At 40.6% G+C, this 26,364-nt stretch overlaps 1 protein-coding gene across 10 annotated transcripts in view; it reads left to right on the top strand.

Annotated features, from left to right (window-relative positions):
• LOC133401149 (intermembrane lipid transfer protein VPS13B-like) overlaps positions 1 to 26,364 on the top strand; it is a 482,547-nt gene that overhangs the window by 191,730 nt on the left and 264,453 nt on the right. For all 10 annotated transcript variants that reach the window (XR_009768384.1, XM_061673722.1, XM_061673719.1 and 7 more), the window contains 2 exons: positions 12,407 to 12,516; positions 14,873 to 15,005. Coding sequence is in view for 9 of the 10 variants with exons in the window: in XM_061673722.1 (XP_061529706.1) it covers positions 12,407 to 12,516; positions 14,873 to 15,005 (243 nt within the window). In the remaining variant the exon portion in view is untranslated. The remainder of the gene's footprint in view (positions 1 to 12,406; positions 12,517 to 14,872; positions 15,006 to 26,364) is intronic.

Genomic DNA, 26,364 nt, shown 5'->3' with positions numbered 1-26,364 from the left:
GTTATTAGGTTTAGGGGCAATCACTTTTACACACAGGGCCATGTAGGTTAGGATTTTGTTTCTCCCTTAATAATAAAAACATTCATTTTAAAACTTCATTTTGTGTTTACTTGTGTTGTCTTTGACTAATACTTAAATGTCTTTGATGATGGGAAACAGTGACAAACATGCAAAAAAAAAATAAATAAATAAGGAAGGGGGGCAACCACTTTTCCACAGCACCGCGAGTGCGTGTGTGTGTGTGTGTATGTATAAATATATATATATATATATATATATATATATATATATATATATAGTAACAAAACAATGGTTCATCATTGACTATTGTTCAGCATTATTACCATGTCCACATTATTTGTGTAACTGGCTATTGATTCTGTAGCATATTATATTATTATCCTTTTGGCGGAACCCATCTCATAAATTGCGGAGAATTTTTGTTTTTTGCACAGAACAGATTATGAGATGTTTTCATAATGTTGTGACCTGTCACTTTTTATTGGAACCTGTTTTGTTTTTTAAATCGTTTATATGCATGTACTGTATGCATTGAGGGATGCCCACTGGGACACGCTGTGGTCATCTACCACCATTTTATGTGTACTTTTCACATGAAGAGAAATGTTGAGAAACTTTTTATTTTGTATTAACATAGCTATGTTCATTTGTCAGATCAAGATAAAATACACACGCGAAGCCCCCATTCATGACTGACATTAAATAGTTAAACTACCCCCTCACCCATCATGATAAACTGGGAGAACTGAGCTTGAACTGTAGTAAAAGCCCATGAGCCAGCTGCAGGCTCGCTGCGATAAGGACTTTTCAAGGTAATGCTGCAAAATTCTGTCCGTCGGTCGGAATTCAGCAGCAGAAGCAGAAGTCTGTTTATTTTAATGATCTCAGAATTGTCTCCTCCGTTTCCCTTATTTTACAGTGGAGCTCATTTTAAGTTTGCACAGTGCACTTATAGCCATGATGGATATGGTAAAGATACATTAGTGCAATCAGGCCCTTGTCTGTTTTGTCTCTCATAAAGAAGACTAGCTATCTTGCTGACAAGAGCCAGGTCATGACTTTAATTTCACATTAGTGTGACAAGACAAAATACTGATTATTTTTGTGGTCATTGAAAAAAATAAATAAATAGTGCCAGAAAGATAACAGCTGTTATACTCCAAATCCAAGCAGCTCGTTTCTTTAGGGGTACAGGCAGGAGCTTTTTTTATTTTTTTCTCCCAACAATGAGAGTCATTGTTAATTTATGAAGGCTCGGAGTTGTCTATAAAAGGGGATATGTTATAACTGTGTAGCTTCTTATCAACATCTGGGGCTCAACAGAGCTGCTGTACTACCTCTTCAAACCCTCATCTGGCCTCACGACTATTCGGCAGTTCATGCAAAAAGTATTTTTCCCATGTATTTTAAATATTGCATGAGCATGTGTTTTAAATCATTTCAGACATTTTTGTGAACTTATTTGTTATATAAAAAAAAAAAGTTTCATTACATTTATTCATGTATCAATTTTTTTGTGACTGTAGTTATGGATTTTTGTTGTTTTCCTATTTGTATTCAGTCATTCATTTTATTGTAAGTATTGCTTCTAGCATTAGTCGTATATTTTGCAAAAGTTTACTATTTTGTCCATCAGATAATATGCTTTGGATTATCTATCTTTTAATTTTCCCATCACATTTCCATTTTCATCACTTGATATGAGACCCACTCGAAAAAGTTGCTATTGTTCACGTGCAAGCACGCACGCACGCACACGCACACACACGGACACACACCCGGACACACAAATGCAAGCACACACAGTTTACTGCATTGTCTAGCAGTATGTGATGTACCCAGTTCAATTTACATGACATAGCATGTAGATTATCGTAATCCCAAAACTCATTCAGACACGGACGGCCCATTATCTTTCCTATATTCCCTGTTTTAGATATTCCATCCGTTTATTTTCACTAGCTCTGCCTTTGCCTCTTTTATCCTCTCTGAATGTATGTCTATCCTTTATGTCATAGATGGCTCATTTTATGTTCACAGACATGCTTACTGGCTGAGGCGCATATGCCTCTCTCCCTAATTATTCATCATTGCCGCGACTACCCTTCCCAAACAACCAAGTGGGCACGCGCACACACACACAAACACTGATCAGGCTTTCTGTATGCCAGGAGTCTGTTTCCAGTCCAGCCAGTCTGTGTCCTTCCTGAGCCCCTGGCTCCTTCGGCAGCGTTGCCCTCAGGTCACAGCCCCACATGGAAATAGCAAAACAGTGATTGTGAATAGGAATTAGTTTACATAGGGAGTATTTTAGTGTGTAGAGTACAGTATTTGGCTGTCTTTATCCCTGTCTCTTCATCCTCTGTTGGTGGAGGAAAATAGAAACACTCCCTTATCTTGACAATATGCATGTACACTTTTTGTTTTTTTGAATTTTAACATAGTGTTCATTACACCCACCCACACACCACTGAGTCATTTTTCTATAGTGCCAGCAGCTCCTGGTCTGTCACGTGCATACATTGACATAAACACACACACATACATTTATAGTTACTGACACTCACACCGATTCCAAAAAACAGCAGAACACCTGTCGAAGTGCATGCCTCGCTCCAGGACACCTTAAAGTTATGAGCTCATCGGAAAACCAATTAAAGGCAGCATAGGCCCTGTACGCTTGCGTAATGTTTTGTTTTGCTACTTGGCTTCGAAATTAACTAAACCTGTCAGAAGTCATCTGGCTGACGTGAGCTGGGCTATATTTATTTATTTTCTGTTGGAGAAGCTGGACACACAGTCCCAGCACTGCCTCATGTCCAATAATGAACCAATTCTGAGGGGGCGATTAGCTGGCTAAAACACGTATACTCCCCCCTCCTCTTGATGGGTTGGGGGGTGAGCATGTCTTTCTTGCCTGTCAGAAACTCCGATTTTTGCGTCATGCCCCTGTAGTTTTGAGGTTGTGCCCTTTTTAAGGTTGGGTCCTCTTTAACCCATGACATAACCCATTGCTGTACACAGACTTTGCATTGTAACATAATATATGCTGTATGCTGATAAAGACACAAAAAGAGGATATGACCTCAGAGCGATGATATGAAAGAATTACCGGTATTTGGGGAGTCAAGAAAAAAACCCGAAAAAGTCAAAATATGGATAGCATTTTAAAGGCCTCGATTAGCCGATCTCGTGATTCAACATGGCCTGGGAGCAGCCTGTTGTCAGAGAGCTGTAAAACAACACCAACAGCCCCATACTCTCTTTTAAGTCTACTGCTCTTAAGCCTTTGGAGAGAGAAAAAAAACACCTTTGACATTAATAGGTCCATTGTGGGTGAGTCAAGGTAAGTGTGTCCTCATATGTCTACACGTACACGGCACAGTTCTCTAGTGTTTTCTTGAGGAATAATTTATGAAGTAAGAAAAACACATCTGTTATCGTTGTCATCACTTTCTGTAATTACCCATGTGCCACCCTATTAGAGGAGAGAAAACAACAGTTAGCGTCCTGCTGAGGTCGCCCCCTAAGCATGTCAGGCTGTTTCATGATACTGCCTGCTTCAAAGGAGATGTCACTCTGTGGCTGTTGTGCCAACACAATAAATGGAACAAGAACACAGTTGTATTATTAGGCTTGGTCTTCAAAGCCCCAAAAGGCAGGTCAACACATATTTTGTCTGTGTTATTGTGAGCTTAGTTCAGAGAAAATGTTTGCTCTTTAAGAGATAAAATGCCATGCCAATAAACTTGTGGGCATATTTTCAATTGTTGAAATATACTGTACGTATGGAGAAATAATTAATCAACTCTAGCAAACAATGCCCCATACAAATTGCAGTACACTGGTTTAAATCAGATGTTTCACATATTATGCTTGAGATTCATCTACAATCCTAGTTGTTATTCATCGAAAGGCCTGGCCTAACTGCTGAACATGTTTTAGAATTTGTTTGGTCACTGAGAAATGGTAGCAATGGCACCACTTTTCTCACAGTACCTAATCCCCAATTGCTACATGACATAAAAGAATAAAATAAATATAAAACTTTTGCCACATCACTTACTTAACACTGTGCGATTCGACCTAAAATATGCTCAGCCGATTATGTGCCACATTTTACAACCTGGCGACCAAATGTCTGCCAAGCACCACTCACTTAAATTCCAAATGTTGTAATTGGAACTTCTGATGGAGAAATCCAATTCACAAGAGAAATTACCTCAGCTTGTGTAAAAGAATCCATCATGCATTTGCAACTGCTTTCCATGTCTGTAAGCAGCTTTAAGATATGTGACGTGAAATCAATTGGAGGCCCACCTTATAACATGACAGTGAAATACAGTTGAAAGAGAAAGTATGTGAATCCTTTGGGAATACTCAATTTCTGCATTGATCTGTCATAAAACGTGATCTGATCATGTAAGTCACAATAGACAATCTGCTTCATGTAATACCGCACAAACAATTATGTTTTCATGTTCAGCCATTGCTAGCAGTTTGATTTTTTAGAATTTACCATCAATTAAAAATACAAGAGATGTGATTAATTTACTTGTCGACCTGGTGAGGATGTGTTGGAGGCGGCAATGGTAGCTTGTCAACAGAGGGCGCTGGGGGGCTGCCCCTCCGCTGCTGACTCAACATTAAGAACAAAAGTCAATGAAATGAAAAAAAAATGAAAATAAGATTAGTTAGAATTAGATTAGATGAGATTAGTTTTTCGCCATTTTTTAATTCTTTGACGTAACTTCCAGTTTTGAGTGCACAGTCGTTTGCCGTTAATGTCTCGTTAAATTGTGACATGCAGGCTGGGGTCATGTACAATAAGAAAGATGTTGCCGAGACAGGGCGTCAAATTCCATCGCCCGAACCAATTAACGTTAAATTGAGTTACAGTTAAACCCTCCCTCACTCAATGCATGGAAGCCAAATCAGCCCACGTCATTTCGCCACCCCGCTGCAGAGGCCCCTCTGCAGACTGGCTCATTCAAAATGGCGTGGAACAAGTGTTTATTAGAGAATGGATTGGTGGATGGAAGTAATTTGAGTAATTTAAATTTTTTAAGTTAAGACATGTTTTATGAAACTGTTGCCCATGCTGTCAAAGCAGACCTCACGTTTGCTGGTTTAAGAATGGTGATTGGCTCTATACCTGCATGGCTGAATGGTTAGAGCCTATGGCACAAGCACTGGCTGTTCATGATTTTAGTGTGACTTTAGTGATTGAAGTGTTGTGTTGTGTTGACTTAAACAAATGCCTTTCATAATTCAAATGTTATATAATAATTTAATTGAAACTCAACTTTATATCTCTGCTTATGGCTTTTCTTAATCGCCGAAGAGCTTATGAAGGGGGCTGTTCACGTCATTGCAGACGTGCCAATGGCTGACCAAGACAGTGCAAGATGTAATAATAATATTCATTCATTCATTCATCTTCCATTCCGCTTATCCTCACTAGGGTCACGGGCGTGGGGGAGCCTATCCCAGCTATCTTCGGGCGAGAGACGGGGTACACCCCAAACTGGTCGCCAGACAATCGCAGGGCACATATAAACAAACACCCATTCCCACGAACCCCGGTCCTCAGAACTGTGAGGCAGATGTGCTAACCAGTCGGTCACCGTGCCGGTAATAATAATAATACAATAAAAAATAAATACATAAAATGTTATTTTATAATTAAAATATTGAAGCGCTCCCTTGATATTGGCTTATATGTAGCATACAGGAGATGCAGTTTTATTAATTTTCATGATTAGACAGGTTGTCTATACTGTAAATGGAGAAAGTTTGGCACCGTTGCAACTTTCCCTCGGGGTGGCCGTTCTGTAAAGATGACAAAGAGCATCGCACAGAATGCAAAGAGGTGGAGAAAAGTTGTAGTCTTTCCGCTAAAGTTCTAAATATTACTTAAACAAAAATGTAAGTTATTGGAGGACACCATGGAAGAAGCTGTTGGATGTTCCACAATGCTATTTGCAAACTATTGTGTAGACAGATAAAATCAAAATGGAGTTGTTTGGAAGGAACACACGATGCTATGTGTGAAGGGAAAAAAAAAGACACATCACACCACCATCAAAACCTCATCCCAAATGAAGCATGGCTGAAGGGGCATCATGGTTTCCAACTGCTTTGAGAGCTCAACTTTGACGAGAAAAACACATTTCCAAGTTTAATTTAAGACTATCAGTCTTCCAATTAAAATTTAACAGAAGGTGGGTGATGCAATGGAACAACTACCCAAAGGACTGAAGTAATTCAACAACTGATTGGCTTCAAGAGAAGAAAATACACATTCTGGAGCGACTCAGTCAGAGTCGTGACATCAACCCTATTGAGATGCTCAGATGATCAGAAATCCCATGACTATTGCTGAAATGAAAGGAGGAATGGTCCAAATTTCTGGTCTTTGGTTGGTCTCTGGTTTTATGTAGTTGCATATCAGACCTTGATTGATGATGATGCAGTTCTCAATCAATTTAGAGCCATCTAAAGTGACTAGTAGTCCAATGATTTGGTACAGTGACAATTGTGCAAGTGGTGAAGAGTTCTCAAACACATAAGTGGCTAGTAGTAATCAACAACCGTATGCAAATTGTGCAGTGTGATGATAAATTCAGTTCACGAATAATGTAGATGTTTCCCAACAGAGACGTGCAAAATCGGCAGCATGTTACAATTAAATTGTAAGACGACTGCTTAAGAGGTTGATGGCAAGAGGGGAAAAAATCTGTTGACATGTCCGCTGGTTTTAGTTTGCATTGTTCGATAGCGCATGTTTGGTCCGCATATCCGGCAGTAAGTCGGACTCATTCCCGGTGAGGGTTGGACTCCGCCAAGGCTGCCCTTTGTCGCCGTTTCTGTTCATAACTTTTATGGACAGAATTTCTAGGCGCAGCAGAGGGGGTCCGGTTTGGTGGCCTCAGTATTGCATCTCTGCTCTTTGCTGATGATGTGGTTCTGTTGGCTTCATCAAGCCGTGAGCTCCAAATCTCACTGGAGCAGTTTGCAGCCGAGTGTGAAGCGGCTGGGATGTGAATCAGCACCTCCAAATCTGAGACCATCGTCCTCAGTCGGAAAAGGGTGGCATGCCCTCTCCAGGTCGGGGATGAGATCCTGCCCCAAGTGGAGGAGTTCAAGTATCTTGGGGTCTTGTTCACGAGTGAGGGAAGAATAGAACGGGAGATCGACAGGCGGATCGGTGCAGCGTCTGCAGTGATGCGGACTTTGTATCGGTCCGTTGTGATAAAGAAGGAGCTAAGCCGAAAGGCGAAGTTCTCAATTTATCGGTCGATCTTCGTTCCTACCCTCACCTATGGTCATGAGCTGTGGGTCGTGACCGAAAGAACAAGATCCCAGATACAAGCGGCCGAAATGAGTTTCCTCCGCAGGGTATCCAGGCTCTCCCTGAGAGATAGGGTGAGAAGCTCGGTCATCGGGAGGATCTCAGAGTAGAGCCGCTGCTCCTCCGCATTGAAAGGAGCCAGATGAGGTGGCTGGGGCATCTGATTCGGGTGCCTCCTGGACGCCTCCCTGGTGAGGTGTTCCGGGCACGTCCCACCAGGAGTAGACCCCGGGGACGACCCAGGACACGCTGGAGAGACTACGTCCTTCGGCTGGCCTGGGAACGCCTCGGGATACCCCCGGAAGAGCTGGATGAAGTGGCTGGGGAAAGGGAAGTCTGGGCGTCCCTGCTAAAGCTACTGCCCCCGCGACCCGACCCGGATAAGCGGTAGAAAATGGATGGAAGGATGGATGTTCGATAGCGCCTACCTGAGGGAATGAGCTGGAATACGTGGTGACGAGGATGCGGAGGGTCTAAGAGGATTTTGCAAAATAATTAATTCTGGCAGTGTGCAAGTCCTCAAGAGTGGGTAGGTGGGTACCAGTATCTTTTTGGCAGTCTTGACTGTCGGTTGCAGTTTGATTTTTTTGTCCTTTTTTGTGGCAGCACCAAACCTGACTGTGATGGATGAACACAGAACCTGCTGTGTAGAACTGCCTCAACAGCTCCTGTGGCTTCTAAAGAGGTGTTCCAGGAGGAAGTGCAGTCCCATGTCGATTCCGTCATCCACAGACCTGTTTCCTTGATAGGCAAACTGCAGGGGGTCCAGCAGGGGTCCTGTGATGCTCTTGAGGTGGTCCCACACGAGGCGTTCAAAGTACTTCGTGACCACACGTCAGGGCAACAGGTCAATAGTCATTAAGTCATGGAAATGCAGGTTTCTTGGGGACTGGGATGATGGTGGTGCGTTTGAGGCAGGATTGTAGTTCACACAATTCCAAATATCTATTGAAAATGTGTGTGAAAACTGAAGCGAATTGGTCCGCACGGACTTTCAAGCAGGAGTGGGGCACACTCTCTGGGCCTGCTACTTTGTTGAGCTACTGTTGTTTGAAGACACGTTTCATGTTCTGTTCATGAATGGTCAATTCAGAAGGGGGAGTCAGAGGTGTGATGGTGGTTTTAGGTGGTGCGACTGGGTGGGTGTGGGGTATGAAGGTGTCCTTTTCAAATCTGCAGTACAAGGTATTCAAGTCGTCAGCCAGTCCTTTATTGTTCTCCGCTTGGGGGATGAGCGCTTGTAGTTGGTTAGCGATTGTAATCCTTGCCTAATTGATGCAGAATCATTAGCAGCAAACTAGTTTTTCCATCTCTTCTACATAATTTCTCTTGGAAATGTTGATTTATTTTGTCAGCTGGTTTCTGGCCTGATTGTACAGGGCTCTGTCCCCACTCCGATAAGCGTCCTCTTTAGTCTGCGAACTTGATGAAGTTTGGCATTGAACCATGGCTTGTTGTTATTGAACGTGGAAAATTTCTTTTTTAGTACGCACATATCTTCACAGAGGATTTAGGATGTAATAGTGGCTGTATAGTCATCCAAGCTGCCAGTTGAAGTTTCAAAGACACACTGATCTGTGCAGTCTAAACAGTCTTGAAGTTCCATCTTGCCGTCATTGTTCTACTTCTTTTCTGTCTTCACCACAGGCTTTGCACATTTAAGATTGTGCCTTTATGTTGGTATTAAGTGAATTAAACAGTGATCAGACGAACGCCAAGCTGCACGGGGAACAGCATGGTACAAGACCTTCAGCGTGGTATCGGAGTGGTCTAGAATGTTGTTTTCCCTGGTGGGACACTCAATGTGCTGCTTGTATTTCGGGAGTTCATGGTTGAATTTTGCTATGTTATAAAATCCCCAAGAATAATGAGGGGTGAATCTGGGTGCTTTTTTACAAGTTTGTTTACTTGGTCAGCCAGCATTTGCAGTGCGGCATTTATATTATCCTGAGGGGGATGTAAAACCAGCGAGTATGAATGAAGCAAACTCATGCGGCGAGTAGAATGACAAGGTTTAAAAACAGCAACTCCAAGTTCGGGCTGCAGTGTGTGTTCAGCTCCGTGACATCGGTGCACCATTTTTCGTTGCTATAGAAGCATATTCCGCCACCTTTTGTTTTCCCCGATAGCTCCGTGTTGCAGTCTGCTCGGTGTAGTTGGAAGGCGGGCAACAGTACGTTGCTGTCGGGGATGCGTTCACAAAGCCAAGTCTCCGTGAAGTAGAGGGCGGAAGAACGAGCAGTCTTTACTGGTCTTTGTGAGGAGATGAAGCTGGTCCATTTTTGGATAGAGAGCGTAGATTTGCAAGGTGAATTGACGGAAGCAGCGTTCAAAATCCTCGCTGTTGCAGCCTGACCAGGACACTAGCTCGCTTCCCCCAATGCCGTCTTCGTCTCCTTCCTTCGTGAAAGTATCCTTTTCAAAGGTATTGAAGTCGTTGGCTAGTGTGCTATTGTTCTCAGTTTGGGGTGATCAGCGATTGGAATGCATGCCAGACTGATTTAGAGTCGTTAGCGCTAAACTGTTTTTCCAACTTTGCTTGCAATGTTAATTTCTTTAGTCAGCTGGTGAGAGTGCGTTACCGAGGCGACCACCCGTGTCGGCGCCATCTTGGATTGCATAATATACTGCAATGAGTGTTCCGCGGTAATATTCTTGACATCATTTTAAAAAATACGGAAATTGTGACCAATTGTTCTAGAAGTCAATTTCTACAGGTTATTTTGGTGTTTGAGCTTTTGGCCACGGGTTCGTCAGTTTCGGGTTTTTGGTTTCGTCCATGAATTTTTATTTAATTGCTAGTTCACATACTTTTCCCTGAAACTGTATCTTTATTCTCTTTAAAGTGGCTAAGCTTCTCTGCTTGAGACTATAGTGAAGCCCCGCTATTTGCCGGTGGTAGGGACTGGACTGGACTGGACTGCAATAGCAAAAATCATGGGATAAATGGCATCCATTATAATTGTGTTGATGATATATAATATATATATATATATATATATATATATATTTTATATTTTTGAATGGTGACAAGTTGCCCCCACCAAAAAAAGTAAAAAAATCAAAAAGTAAAAAAAGAATTAAAAAATTGAAAAAACAATTATTTGATTAAATGTATCTCTCTAATACTCAAATAGGTGGACTACTTGTGGTGTGACTCATGATAGTGCTGTATCATGTATAGCTGGCTGCCAAACCTTAAATTTAAAGTCAGTTATCGAATACATATTCACTATGCAGCTCATTCCCTGCCTTACGTGTTCTATCTTCCTCATGCAGTTCTGGTCTATGATGAAACTAGTTGAAGTTGGCTACCAGTAGTACAGCGAAAGCCAAGTCCAATTAGGCAGCCACATTTTGGTACAGGAGTTCAAGCCACAGGGCTGAGATTATGATTCCTATTTAGGAAAAGGCGAGAGTGGATGCATGGTGACAAAAGAAGACTGAAGGTGGAAAAACTTGCAATGTGCAAAATGGAGGATGACAGCGATCTGGACACTGAAGTGAGAGATTGCAATGGTGTGGAAGTTTTGGTACAAGGGAATGAGGGGTGGAAGATGGATGGGAGAACACAAGGGTGGGTTATGGAATAGATTTGAATTAGGGACAGACGCCAGAAAAAAACTGTTGTTAAGGACACGACATTTGGGAGGTACAAGGGGAGACATTATGACAGGACTGACGGAAAGTAAACTACAGAAGATTGATGAAACAAAAGAGGAAGGATTGTTAATTTGACTTGATCCAAGAAAAACAGTTGTCTTTTTTGGTCATTTTGTATCCATTGCACACCATTAAAGGGTAGTTAGTAAACAATTATTAGACACACAAAACAACAACATTTGCCCAAATGTATTGCCCATCCAGTATTGTACACACATACACACATTTTAACATTGCACATCATTTCAGTCAACCATTTCACACTGCAGACACACACAAATAGCATCACAAATCACTGACCACTGAAAAAGCGAAGCAAATTAGAGCCGTTTTATTCTTTCAAAATAATATAATAGTTGAGAGGAATGCCTGCTCGGCTGGCAAATTTCTGTATCAAAGTGCATGCTTCTGTTGTTGTGCAGTGCGTTTCTGTGTGTGCATGATTGTCACATCTGCAAGACAGCAAGCAATCAGGCTTCCACTGTAACACACACACACACACACACACACACACTCACACTGGTTCTCCTTTGCCTTGGGGCCTGAAACAGCAGATTGGGGTCTTGTCCAAAGTATCATTAAACTTCTTGAAAGTCCTGCTGTTAGAGCTAAAACATCCTCTTGTCGTCATGCTGGGACATTCCACGGCACGCCAGAGACCCTGCACTAATCCTGCCGGCATGGGAATCATTATTGATAGGATCCTAACGCATTACCTCAGGGCTCGCTTATTGTTGGTAAAGATTATTATTTAAGAGTAAACCAAAACACAGCGAAAGTCTCAAGTTTCATAGAAATTTATCAGAAGAAAATGTTATGATTGGCTTAGAGCGCTACCTCTTTGAACAGTGCAGTTGGAGGAAAAATAGTCCTTGCTGCTCTCCAATAAACAGCTTTATATACTCAAGATATGTAGGTCACACTGAGACCTGTGAGAGTAGAACAAGAGTAATCCACCTTTGGCCTTTCTGCTATTAATTTAAGGTACAGCTACATGCTGCGGGTGATCGTTTTTTTGTGATTGGCGGCTGATCGATCAGAGCGCCAGAACTAAATACAAATGCACACCACACTTTTCAGATTAATATTTGCTTAAAACTTTGAGAACCACATATATCATTTAGTTACACTTCACAATGATCTGCTACTTTTTGTTGGTCTATCACAAAAGCTCAACAAAATACATTCAAATTTGGGATCTTCGAGTCACAAAATGTAAAAAACAAAAGTTCAACGGGTATGAATACTTTTTCAAAGCACTGTATTAATAATAGTCCTTGTATGTTAGTCAAATTGTGTCATCAGTTGAGCAGTTTTGTTGGGATAACACTATTGAAACTCATTTTCTTCTGTTTTCCACGTGTCCAGGTGGAGTTTTGTTGGCCAGTGTCCAGGGTATATCCATCAACGTGGACCCAATCTTCTGCACATGGCTGCTGCATCAGCCTCATAGAGGGAGCAGCAGGCAACAGCAACAGGTGTGAAAGGCTTCCTTCAGTTATGTTTGGAACAAAACATTTTTTCCATCATTTGTGTTGATAAAATGCAGCAACTCTATTATTTTGCACACCCTCTAGCGTGAGTGAACGTGTGTATGCATGTGACGGTTTTAAGGCATGTATTATTTTTCATGTAAATGACATGGACAGGACACCCTGTCCAGGTTTATCGGGTTTCTTTTCAGTTAGCACTATTTGTGTTATTTATTTATTTTTTTTCAATACAAGTGGTATTGTGTCAGAGTCATTCGGGTTGAATTCTCTCACCACCCTTTTGTTTTGTAATGACAATTTCTTTTGTATTTCAGTCAACCGCTGACAGGACATAAAACCAACACTTTCAATTTTGGTCACACTGACGCATAAAATGAAAAGTAAAATGCAAAGCAACATTGCTGAGGCGTCTCCTCTTTCTCTCTCATCTTCTCTAACTAAAAGCTGAAAACTCATCCGGGATCAGGATCCTGCATCTGGTGCGCCTGTCCATGTAAAAATGAAGTATTGATGGAAAAATACAAAAGCTAATACATGCTTTAAATGTAAATAAGTGGCAGCTCCAGATTCCCGCAGTAATGTGACGCTAGTTTGATACTGGGTAAGGACAGTGACATTTTATGTATTTATGTATTTATTTATTTATTAATGAATCTATCAATCAATCATTATTATTTTGATTATTATTAATTATGTGAGCGGACGTGCCTGACAGCACAAATGATAATTTCATGGGGATCTCCTACAGCTTCTGTTGCTCTAGATATTGCCTAGCTTGTGCACCTTTAAAGTATCAGTGAGGACACTGTTACTTCTTGCAAATTGCACAAGTGGGGCATCAAACTGCAATGAACAGCAAGGATTGCAGAAGGAATTATCAGTGCCCCTCTGCCCATGCTTGAATCAGAATCATCTTTATTTTGCCAAGTATGTCCAAAATGTACACAAGGAATTTGTCTCCGGTTATCTACTACGACAACAGACAGTTAATTGACAGAGACTACTTTTGAAACATAAAGACATTGAGAAAAACAGTCACTGAGCAATCAAGGGTTGCTAGTTATATGGTAATGCCGGTACAATTTATTTATTTTTTTACAATTGTGGAAAAAGATGCAGAGTCCTCTAGCACTTAGAGCAGTTTGAATGACTAATATTGCAATAGTCCGGTGCAATGACCATTGTGCAAAGGGCGCCGAGACTTCAAGGAGTGTATGCAGTTTAAAGTGACTAGTAATAATAATCTGGGACAATGTTGATTGTGCAAATGTTGCAGATACTCCTCAGTCAGTGTGCAAGTGGTTCAGATGCTACTCTGGCATGAGTGGCCAGTATTGGTCAACAACAGATATGCAAATAGTGCAGCGTGGCGAGACTACTACAGTGAGTGCACGAGTAATATATAATTGGCCCCACAGAAATGTGACAACAAACTCAAGACAAAAAAATTTGGCAGCATGTTGCAATGGAATTGTAGGTTAGCTGTTTAAGACGTTGATGGCAAGAGGGAAGAAGCTGTCGAAATGTCTGCTCATTTTAGTTTGCATTGTTCGGTAGCGCCTACCTAAGGGAAGGAGCTGAGAGCGCTGGTGACCGGGATGTGAAGGGTCCGAGAGGATTTTGCACGCTCTTGTCTTAGTTCTGGCAGCGTGCAAGTCCTCAAGGGTGGGTAGGGGGGTACCGACAATCCTTTCAGCAGTTTTGATTGTCCGTTGCAGTCGGATTTTGTCCTTTTTTGTAGCAGCACCAAACCAGACTGTGATGGAAGAACACAGGACTGATTCGGTGACCGCTGTGCCGAACTGCCTCAGCAGCTCCTGTGGCAGGCCGTGCTGCCTCAGAAGCCGCAGGAAGTACATCCTCTGCTGGGCCTTTTTGAGGACGGAGTTGATGTTGACTTGCATGTTGCAAGAACTTAAGAAGTGGCAGGCAAAATCCTCATGCACTCATTCTACCCTGGACACCACCTTTTCAAGTTCTTTCCCACTGTAGTAACACTGCACACCAAAACCACCAGACATTCCAACAGCTTTGTTCTTTCCCCTTGTCATTAACTTTTTAAACAATGGACTTGTCAGATCAAAGTGCAAACAGCACTGCATTTGTCACTGTAGCATCTGGGCTTTGACATGATCTTGCAGACTTATGTTATTGATTATTCTTACAGCACCGTTGTAATAACATTTGTGTATATGTCCTAAAAGTGTGTGTATTATGTACAAAGTTTGTTGCTAATTCATGTGACACAAGCGCTACAAATTCCCTCTGTGTTTTTCGCCTACTTTGTGAATAAAGATGATTCTGAAGGAGAAGGCCGCTTACCTCAAAAATATCATTACAGAATCCAGGTCCAGTTCCCTTGGCAAAGCGGAGAGAGGATGAGGTATCGGTAGGCAGCACACCATTGGTCCAGCAGCCCTCCATTCAAGCTTCCGACTATGCAAGCAGCCCCGTCAAAACCAAGACTGTCACAGGTAAGCTTACTAACCACCGTATGTACTCCAGTGGCAGCTGCATTTCTGTATTTACAGTTGCAAATTATTTTATTACGATTAGACCTGTTTTCTTGCAGTCAATCTGTCACAGTTTTCAAAACCGTAATGCTAGCGACGTGAGGTGGCTGCCCTCTTGGTGGAATAAAAAAAAAAAAAAAAAAAAAAAACATGGACCTCGCACTTCAAACGCCTCTATAATCCATTGCTCCATAACAATAAATTCTCGGAAAAACAATTAATTACTAAAAGACGACCTATTATACCGCCCACACTGCTATTCTCACAAATAATGTCCCATTTATGCTATTTAAGTCAAACTTTTAGGGCGGGTGATGCCGTTTGAAACGTTACAGTAAATTTGACGCATTGACTTGAGTTGGAGTACCCTTCGGATTTTCAGCACATAGGAGCTTATTGGGGGATATTTGTAACTGAAACTCGTCAACCAATCGGAGGAGGGTTTCGACGAGTAAGTGGATGGAACGAAAGGGTCAAGGAGATATATTGAGAAATAACTGTACTGTTTTACTCTAATTTAAAGGGCTTCTTTGGCCAGATTTTCTCTAGGTGTTTACCAAAAAGGGATTTTTTTGTTCCACCTCACAAAGTTCTTTGTGCGTTGTACTCAAGTTGAAGTCGCCATTCTCAGCATTTTGACAGACTTTCATTTTTGGGAAATCTTGTCATATTGCTATTAATACTACCACTTTCACAATGATTCTAACCCGACTGCGGCACACTGACCTTCTTTGACCAGATTTCTCAAAAGACACCTATCCTCTCATTCCACTTCTTTGATAACGTCAGAGAGGCTACTGTATATGGTTCTGGATATCCAGAATAGAACCTGTAACCACACGCTGCTACCAATGTTTTACTTTTTTTTTTTTTTGTTTTTTTTTTTCAGCCAGAAACAAGTAGTTTTGCAAAACAACAGGCTGTCACTCGACATTTGTAATTCGGATCATTATGTTTATATGTATTCCGTAATAAAAATGTAAATATACTTTATATGGCATTAGACTAAATACCTTAATTGCTTTACCAATATGAAGACCGCACTGTAAACTGTATGGTGGTGAATATATAAATTATCACAATGAGAGCTTATTATATTATGTAAAAAAATACTGAGTTGGACAGGCCTTTAATTTAACTACATTTAAACTTTTAATTTTTGAATCATAATTTCAGTGGTATTTTCGAATTATTGACTTCATGCTGTACATAAAACTACCTTCAGCTTTTTTTACAGACACATTATTGGGCAGCTCACAAAAAATATACTTGTTGGGTAATTTCACACTTGACGAGTGGACGGGCAATCCAATTATTGGTATAAAGTACAAGCAATAAAACAAATCCATATGTCACCTTTAAGACTTTAAGGCCGATCGGTGGTTATGATAGTTTCGTAGTTAACAGTTTTGAGTTACTTTAATGTCATAGTGAGATTAAGTGGAAAAAAAGGTTCATACTTGATACGAAAAGTGAAAAATGCATAAGTTTGATTGAATGTAGTAAAGCACACATAACAGCTGTCTTCAATGATTTGTTTCTTATGAAGTGAAATTCAATTTGTGATTTGGCGTCATTTCATCACATCACGAGTTGCCAGTCCCCAGTGCCTCCAAAATGCGTGTATGACAGTTTTTGAGTTTGCACAAAGGTATACACATAATCCCAGGCCAAGTTGTTGTTGTTGTTTTTTAAATAAATCAAAGCAGTGGTGTAAAAAAGTGTCATATGCACCTTTCAGGCCAGTGCAGGTTTTGTCCATATTTTATTTATCCTTTATAAATTAGGCCATAGGTCTGTTTTCGAGGGTTCCTCAGATTGGCCCCAAATTAAATAGGTAAATCAGGCAGATGGTCATGTTGGATTTGGAATTAACATAATCAATTGCAAAGAAAAAGAAAAGATCCGGCCACTCACAACATTTGTACAGTCCTGCTAACCATTATTGGCACCCATGAAGTTTAAGTACTAAATGTGGACTATCTCCTGAAGAAAATGAATCAAGGGAAACCATTTTTTTCAATAGAGAGCATGCATTTGATACAAAAGAGCAAATGATAAACAACATTTCATGGACAGATGAACCAAAAATAGAGCTTTTTGGCAATGCACACAAACAGTACGTTTACAGACGGCGCAATGAAGACTTTCAGGAAAAGAACACCTTGCCAATAGTCAAGCATTGTGGAGGCATTGACTGTATGACAGGTATCATGAAATCGCAAAATTATCAAGGGATTTTAGAGCGAAATATCTTACCCAGTGTAAGAAAACTTGGTTTGAGGCGAAGATCAAGGATCCTACAGCAAGACAAAACCCCAAAGCACACATCCAAAAGCACACAGGAATGGTTGAAAAGGGAAAAAGGTTATTGTCTTAAAATGGCCAACAATAAGTCCTGATCTCAATCCAATTAAAAATGTCTGTGGGGAGCTGAAAGAACCCTGCAAATTTTCAAGACCTTGAACAAATTGCAACGGAAGAGTGAGAGAAAATACCACCTGAGAAGTGCAAATAGCTTGTAGATGGATACAAGAAACGTTTGGAGGCTGTCATCACTGCCAACGGGTGTGCAATCAAATATTAAAGAGGAGTGCCAATATTGCTACACGTGCCTCTTTTCTGTTTTTTTTATTTTGATTTTTTTCTTTGAAATTACAATATCTAAGTTGAAAAAAACAAATTTCTTTTGTTAAATGACTTCGGACCGCCAATTAAAAGCTCCTGATGATATAAATTTGGTACATTTCCATTTATTTCTGAGAATATTATACAGGTTATGCAAAAAAGGAAGGGGTGCCAAGAATGGTGAGTGGCGCTGTAGTTCCTAGATACTTTGCTTTCAACTGGCCATGCCTGGAACGTCTACTGTAAAGAGAGTATGATGCTGTTTTGTTCACACATTTAGCGTAGCTTCATTGTAATCAAGGGGGCTTTCCTCCAGGCTTTTTGTGGGTTCCTGTTAATGTGCAAGCAAATGTACACAGACACACATAAGCAGCTCACTGCAGATCATTTCCCCAGAAAGCGCTAAGGGCAAGGTGATATCATGCCGCAGTGTTGTTGCTGCCCAGCTCAAATCTCGGAACCAATAATCTCTGCATTTGGCAAGCAAATATGTTACTCTGTCTTTATTCCTCTCAGGTTTTAGTGGTTGCTTGTTAAATATACATGTACATGTTCAAAATGGGGCGGCACGGTGCCCGACTGGTGAGCACATCTGCCTCACAGTTCTGAGGACTGGGGTTCAAATCCCAGCCTCACCCGTGTGGAGTCTCCCCGTGCCTGTGTGGTTTTTCTCCGGGCATTCCGTTTCCTCCCACATCCCAAAATCATGCGTGGTAGGTTGATTGAAGACTCTGAATTGCCCGTAGGTGTGAATGTGAGTGTGAGTGGTTGTTTGTTTATATGTGCCCTGCGATTGGCTGGCAACCAATTCAGGGTGTACCCCGCCTCTCTCCTGAAGATAGCAGGGATAGACTCCAGCACGCCCGTGGCCCTTGTGAGGATAAGTGGTGCAGAAAATGGATGGATGGATGCCACTGATTTGTAGAACAAGCATGGCTGAATTGAACTGAGGCCCCTATAGTGTGTCATACAGGATTTGTAAATAGAAAAGGGTATTTTCATGTTTTTATCACTCTCACACTTTCTTTTCTGTCCGTCTACAATTCAATACAGTACTTTTTTTTTTTTTTTTTTTTTAAATATACAATTCAAGATATCACTCCCTTACCATTATGTATTCACAGCAGTGTTGACTATTTTGTTAGTCACAGTTTTAAATTTTTTTTTTTAAGCTATGGTATGTGTGTAATTATCTGTTTTTCACTGTAGTTTTAAATCGGTATTCATCTGCCCGGGCAATTACTTCTTAAATTGGTTCACATAAAAGTTAACCCCAAATATATATATTTTTAAATTTCTCCCTAATGAATGTTCTTTTTAGAAGCAGCATCATGTTCCAAGTCCCGACCTTCTCATTGTTCGCTAACATCTACCAGAGAAATGAGCTCACTGGCCTTGCTTTTCAATCCTTCAATTAGCCGTTGGCGCCCTAAAAGAATTCTGCTTTGCTGAGAAGCCTATCCTCCAATCTGGCTCTGCTTCCCAAAGTTTGGAACAAGAAGTGCTGCCTTTCTTCCTGTCTGCTAGTGGTCTGGATGATGGGATTATGTGTAATTTTCCTGTTTACTGGGAGGACTAGCAAACGATAGAGTGAAATGGAAACAGTTGTATTGTTTGTGCCATTAATCTGTGAGGTTGTCAAAAAATATAATTTGGTGGTCAGAGCTGCCCTCCTAAAAAAAAACAAAAAGCCTCAGCCATATAAGAAAAATGATGGTATGCTAGGAACAGGAAGGTTCATGGTCAGAAACATTCCCGATAGCCCTCACTTGCTATATATTTGGTAGATGTAGATGTATTTACATACAGATAAATGATAGAGGAAACTGAAGGGAAGACATGTAGGCAGAACGAGGTAGTTCTACATAATCTCCTAGTAGTCTGATGGAAGTCAGGCAGGTTTTTATTGGCTGCTGTTTGCTTTCCAGAATGGGCTAATATTTTCATTGCAGAGTTTATATAGTTTAACTTTTTCTGGTACAGCCAATAATTTATCAAGGTAAGGATTGTTGGCTTGGGAAAGAAAACAAGACAAATTCTAAATAATGAGATATGAGGCCCCTTCTTGAGAAGACTGCTTAGTCTCAAAGGGACTCTTACTGCTAAATTTGAATGTATTTGGATGCCTCATACTGATTAGCCCATTCAAACTGTCATTGACTCCAGGGGGAATACATTTTTCTTTGCGTTGCCTTTTTGGGCTTTTATGAATGATAAGGGTATTATTCTTGTGGATCTTGGCTGCATGCAATTAGGTCAAAGTGAAGTGTACAAAAAGGGAAGTTATGAGAATAGGGGAACATGCAGTGATTCGAAACTGGGTTTCCTCAATTTCACGGAGACATTTGAAAGGATGTTGTGTTGTGTATTATTTACATCATGCGTCATGGTTTTGCTGGCGTACGTCCTCTCCAACATACACTGCACCATCCCCATCAACGGTTCAGGCGTTATCCTGCACATTTTATGCATTTACACATTTGTATTCTCATTTGCGATGCTGACCTGGCAACACATGCCAGGGGGACCCTATTGCTTCATTCTTTTCTCTGCTCTTTCACTCCGCCAAGGTCCACCTTAGATGACCTCAGAACAACCTACTCATTCTTGGCCCCACTTTTAGCAAGGGGGGAATGACTCTTGATCCCAAATATAGCAGGTATAATAACTGATTGAAAACTGACCATAGCACCAAGAGCCAGACCAGTTATGGTAGTAAGAGCCACATGCTTAATCGTAACAATAGTAAACCATCACATGACATCATGTACATTCCATTCGGCTCCAGTCTGCCAGACGATAATCACGTTCATGTCAGCTCCGATTGTGCTGTAACAAATGGTCACATGAATATTTAAATAAACAACTTGCATCCAAAACAAATAGCTAGGCAGGTTTATTAAAAAAATCCATTTTGCTGCCTCTTGCACAGCACATTTTTGTTGGGCTAACCTTTCTATTGGCATTGACTGTCTGTACAAACATCTAAAATGTGATCAATTTAAGTTTGATTGGTCTAAAGAATAATTTTTCAATTCTAACTGTAGCCAGTATCACCTTAGATATTATCCTAGTAGATCCTCTACCCTAGAGCACTGGCACAAATTATTTTTGATTAGCACAGTAGTAAGCCTACCTATTCAAAAATGCAGTTTTAAACTGTACCCAAACAAATTCGCCTATCAAACAGACACATTTTAACATCCAAAATACATTTTTATATTCACATCTACAGTGTAAATAAAAATAATTCGATAAAATAATTATAATCACAAATAAGCGACAAATAATTAAATAAATAATAATTCGCCTGTATCTTGTTGGTCCATTACAATTGATAAATAATTCTGCACTGTTACACAAACGAAATGTACTCATCTTCAGCAATGTCGCTTGTTACCCGAATGCAAATTGACTTAAAAATAGTAAATACTTGAAATGAATGTAAAGAGCATCCACAAGAAGTTGTGTAATTGTTTATTCATACTTAAATATACATATTTAATCAAGTAGGTATCCCCAGACTCACCAATTTAGATGTTACAAACATGCTATTGTTGAATACATTTAATGGCATGTACATGAGAAAAATGTGTTTTTAGCTAAATCAAAGCAATCATTTAGAATGTATTTAAAACAATACGTCCCACCAGTCATTACTTTTGATCATCATCCAACTATTTGTAGACAAGGTAGTAAACAAACTGAAAGAAGCGTCATGGAATATATGCACCCAATGCATGTAGGCATCACATAGAAATGTGGGGAAAATGGAGAAAACCACCTACATTGGTAACCTCGTTGTGTGCATGTAAATTGACTGCGTGACACTAATGAGAAGCTTGCAGTTATTGGCATTTATTCTTTGATTGTGCCGCACCTTAAAGTTAGTGTAGTCTTACACCCTGATCTTCTGAGACATTGAGCTCCAATGCATATGAAGCATATGTTTCTCCAAAACCTGTATGTACCTTTCAGCATTATTGGTGCCTTCACAGATGTGTAAATTACTCATGCCATTGGCACTAACACAGCCCCATACCATCACTAATGCTGGCATTTGAACTTTGCGTCCATAACAGTCTGGATGGTTCTTTTCCTCTTTGGCCCAGAGGATACGACGTCCACAATGTCCAAAAACTTTTTGAAATGTGGACTCGTCGGACCACAGAACACTTTTCTACTTTGCATCAGTCCATCTTAGATGAGCTTGGGCCCAGAGAAGCCGGCGGCGTTTCTGGGTGTTGTTGTAAATGGCTTTTGCTTTGCATAGCAGAGTTTCAAGTTGCACTTACGGATGTAGCGCCGAACTGTATTTACTGACATCGGTTTTCTGAAGTGTTCCTGAGCCCATGTGGTGATATCCTTTACACATTGATGTCGGTTTTTGATGCAGAGCCGCCTGAGGGATCGAATGTCATGGGCATTCAATGTTGGTTTTCAGTCTTGCCGCTTACATGCAGTGATTTTTCCAGATTCTCTGAACCTTTTGATGATATTATGGACCGTAAATGATGAAATCCCTAAATTCCTTGGAATTGTACATTGAGGAACATTGTCCTTAAACTGTTTGACTATTTTCTCACGCACTTGTTCACAAAGAGGTCAACCTCACCCCATCTTTGCTTGTGAATGACTGAGCAATTCAGTGAAGCTCTTTTTCTACCTAATCATGGCACCCACCTGTTCCCGATTAGCCTGTTCACCTGTGGGATGTTCCAAACAGGTGTTTGATGAGCATTCTTCAACTTTCTCAGTCTTTTTTGCCACCTGTCCCAGCTTTTTGGGAACGTGTTGCAGCCATAAAATTCAAAGTTAATGATTATTTGCTAAGAACAATCAAGTTTATCAGTTTGAATATTAAATATAATATACATATCTTTGTAGTGTATTCAATTAAATATAGGTTGAACATGATTTGCAAATCATTATAATCTGTTTTTATTTATGTTTAACACAATGTCCCAACTTCATTGGAATTGGGGTTGTACGTAGGGTTGGACAATATGTCGAAAAAATATCGTGATATTGGCACGTGCAATATGTGGATACAGTATGTGAACAGCCCTAATTTTACACACATTTATATATGATATTATGTTGGATGCAAAGTGAAAGTCAGAACAACATTAAACAGCAGCAATAAGAAACAAAATAGTTTTATTTAACAATCATAAAGTCTGGCATCCCTTCTCCTGACACAGTCCTCGTGCCACAGCATTACAGCCTCCTTGGGATCATACTCCCTGGCATGTGTGCACCTGTTTACATTTTCATCATTGAACATTTTAAAGGACTTTCAAGCAGCTTGGAGGTGGAAATATCAGGCTGTCCATGTTTCATTTAATTTGACTTGAAAGAGTTTGGATTTTGCTAAGTAAAACAGCTGTGCGGATTGTTGTATTATGAGATTTTCTGAATGTTTTTAGCTTGTACTGCAAACCTGTTTAATGTGTTGGTTGTTAGGCTGGGTGATCTGGCAAAACAACAACAACAAAATCCCATTTATTTTTTTCATTATCCTCCTATCTTGATTATCACCATATTTTCTTTATATTGTTTTTAAACTTTTTAAAATAGCTACTTTTAAAGCATCTATACTGAAAACTAAAGCCAGAGAGTAGTTAAAAATTTTATCAAAGCCTTTTGTTCACAACACTCCTCCAAGTCAATAATTAAAATCGCAACCCCAACATCATATTAGCATACTTACTACAGTAAGCAAATAAAATACATAACGAAAAATGGCTTTTTACTCATTAGTTCAGCTAATGTAGAAAAATATAACATGAGTTTGAAGTCCAGGGTATTTTTGTAAGCACGAGAAACAAAATTGTTGTCTGATTTTGAGGGCGCCAACATACCTTACACATCGGGTAGTTATAATAGCATTGCTCCAGGTTGCTTTGGAGACGCCGCCACACAACCGACGTGTACTCGCGGACCTCCGTCCCCGAGGTGAGGACAGGGCGCCACCGACTCAGCAGGCGGCGAGGACAGCTAAGTCGACAGGGCAAGCCAGCCGAGTAGCCGCGGTTTCTTTTTACTCCCACTACTTAAAAACGTGAGTGGAGCAGGAAAAGGATGTATCTGATTGGCTGCTTTATAGCACATTTGCGTCATGTTAGATCGAGCCCTGCTCCAATATTACTGGCTCCAAGAAACGTGCCGCTGCACAAGGATTGGCGCATGTATGTTTGCGTACGTGGGTACAAACATTCACTCACCACGTCGAGTCACGCTCTGAGATTCACTCGCCAAACAAATAATTTTGTCGCATTTGTCAATTGTTAATTTCGGACCCTGCCCTGTTATAAGCAAGTGACTACATAGAGTGGGTACGTAAAGTTTTCAGTCCCCCTTAAATTTTTCACACACAGCACCCCATATTGACGGGAAAAAAAACAAATTGCTGAAATTTTTGCAGATTAAAAAAAAACTGAAATATCTCACAGCCATAATAAGTATTCAGACCCTTTGCTGTGACATTCATATATTTAACTCGGGTGCTGTCCATTTCTTCTGATCATCCTTGAGATGGTTCTACACCTTCATTGGAGTCCAGCTGTGTTTGATTATACTGATTGGACCCGATTAAGAAAGCCACACACCTGTCTATATAAGACCTTACAGCTGGCCGTCCCGCCAAACTGAGCAATTGGGGGAGAAGAGCCTTGGGGAGAGAGGTAAAGAAGAACCCAAAGAGGCTGTGGCTGAACTCCAGAGATGCAGTCGGGAGATGGGCAAAAGTCGGGGCTTTATGGCAGAGTAGCTCGACGGAAGCCTGTCCTCAGTGCAAGACACATGAACGCCCCCATGGAGTTTGCTAAAAAAAAAAAAACACCTGAAGGACTCCAAGATGGTGAGAAATAAGATTCTCTGGTCTGATGACACCAAGATAGAAATTGTTGGCCTTAATTCTAAGCAGCATGTGTGGAGAAAACCAGGCACTGCTCATCACTTGTCCAATATAGTCCCAACAGTGAAGCATGGTGGTGGCAGTATCATGCCGTGGCAGTGTTTTTCAGCTGCAGGGACAAGATGACTGGTTGCAATGGAAGGAAAGATGTATGCGGCCAAGTACAGGGATATCCTGGATGAAAACCTTCTCCAGAGTGCTCAAAACCTCAGACTGGGCCGAAGGCTCACATTCGAACAAAACAATGCCCCTAAGCACACAGCTAAAATACCTAAGGACTGACTTCAGAACAACTCAGTGTCTGCTCTTGAATGGCCCTGTCAGAGGCCTGACGTAAACCCAATTGAGCATCTCTGGAGAAACCTGAAAATGGCTGTCCACCAACGTTCACCATCCAACCTGATAGAACTGGAGAAGATCTGGAAGAAGGAATGGCAGACGATCCCCAAATCCAGGTGTGAAAAACTTGTTGCATCATTCCCAAAAAGACTCATGGCTGTATTAGCTCAAAAGGGTGCTTCTACTAAATACTGAGCAAAGGGTCTGAATACTAATGGCTGTGTAATATTTCAGTTTTTCTTTTTGAATCAATCTATGGGGTGCTGTGTTTTCATTAATGTGGGAAAAAAAATAACAAATGTTTTTAGCAAATGGCTGCAATATAAAAAAAAAAAAAGTGAAAAATTTAAGGGGGTCTGAATACTTTCCGTACCCACTGTATACTTTACAAGGTAAATTCCAGCAATATTGTTCAATGCCTAAGCGATTCACATATTTTGCTATGCTGATTCATTTGGCTGTTTTATTGATGTATAGATGAGTGGTATCTGAGGAGGCTGGGGTTTCTGTGACATCACCACTGTTTCATGACAAATGTGGGCTAAAGCTGCTGAATAAGGCATGCCTAAATCATGCAATATGTCTAAATGCGTCTTCAGAGAAAACTCTTGTTAATCTCTGACACCCTGATGGCTTTAACATGCACAGACGTCAGGGTAATCTGGTAGAAAGGGCGTTCATGTCCCTCTCATCGGCTGAGTTTCTGCCTCTCTACTTAACCTTTCTCATCCCTTGTTTCTCCTCTCGCATTTTTCCCACAGTGAGTGTGCCTTAAACGCTTATGATGTGTTCTAAGATTCCTTCGATCTGTGAAATATGAGGGGTAGTCGCTGCTGTTCAGCATAAATGTCTGCACAATCTGCTTTCGTCTGGACCACAGCAGGCATACCAGGATGTGTCATGTCTAGCTATTACTGTCTTTCGATGCGTGTGCTTGTGTGTGTGTGTGTGTGTGTGCATGCATGATATATGTGTGCACACATTCCCAGTTGAAGAAGTACACGATACTGTCCAGTTAAATGGATTTGTATTCCAAGATCATAAATTTTCTCATTAATTGCATCCATCCATCCATTTTATATGCAGTCGTACCTCAAAGTCTGACCACAATCCGCTCTGTGAGATTGGACAAACTTCAATTTGTTCGACTTTGAAATACAAAAATACCATTGGGAATAATTTATTACTGAGTCCAAAATGTTGTCATAATAAAACATTTATTTCCTGAACAATATATGTTTTAAGTGACATTTTAATGTTGGTGTCATACAAATATCAGCAGGAGTTAAACACTCCAATAATACTCTGAAAGAAACAATTAAACACTCTTTAAAAGATGATGAATTATTCTCAATTCTTTTATGAATTATTCTCAATAAGCGTTGCTGGAAAGCTAGAACCTATTCCAAGTGACTAGACTGAATTGGTTGCCAG

Source organism: Phycodurus eques, chromosome 4 (assembly GCF_024500275.1).
Source record: "Phycodurus eques isolate BA_2022a chromosome 4, UOR_Pequ_1.1, whole genome shotgun sequence".
Taxonomy (NCBI): domain Eukaryota; kingdom Metazoa; phylum Chordata; class Actinopteri; order Syngnathiformes; family Syngnathidae; genus Phycodurus; species Phycodurus eques.
This window is presented reverse-complemented; position numbering and strand designations above follow the sequence as displayed.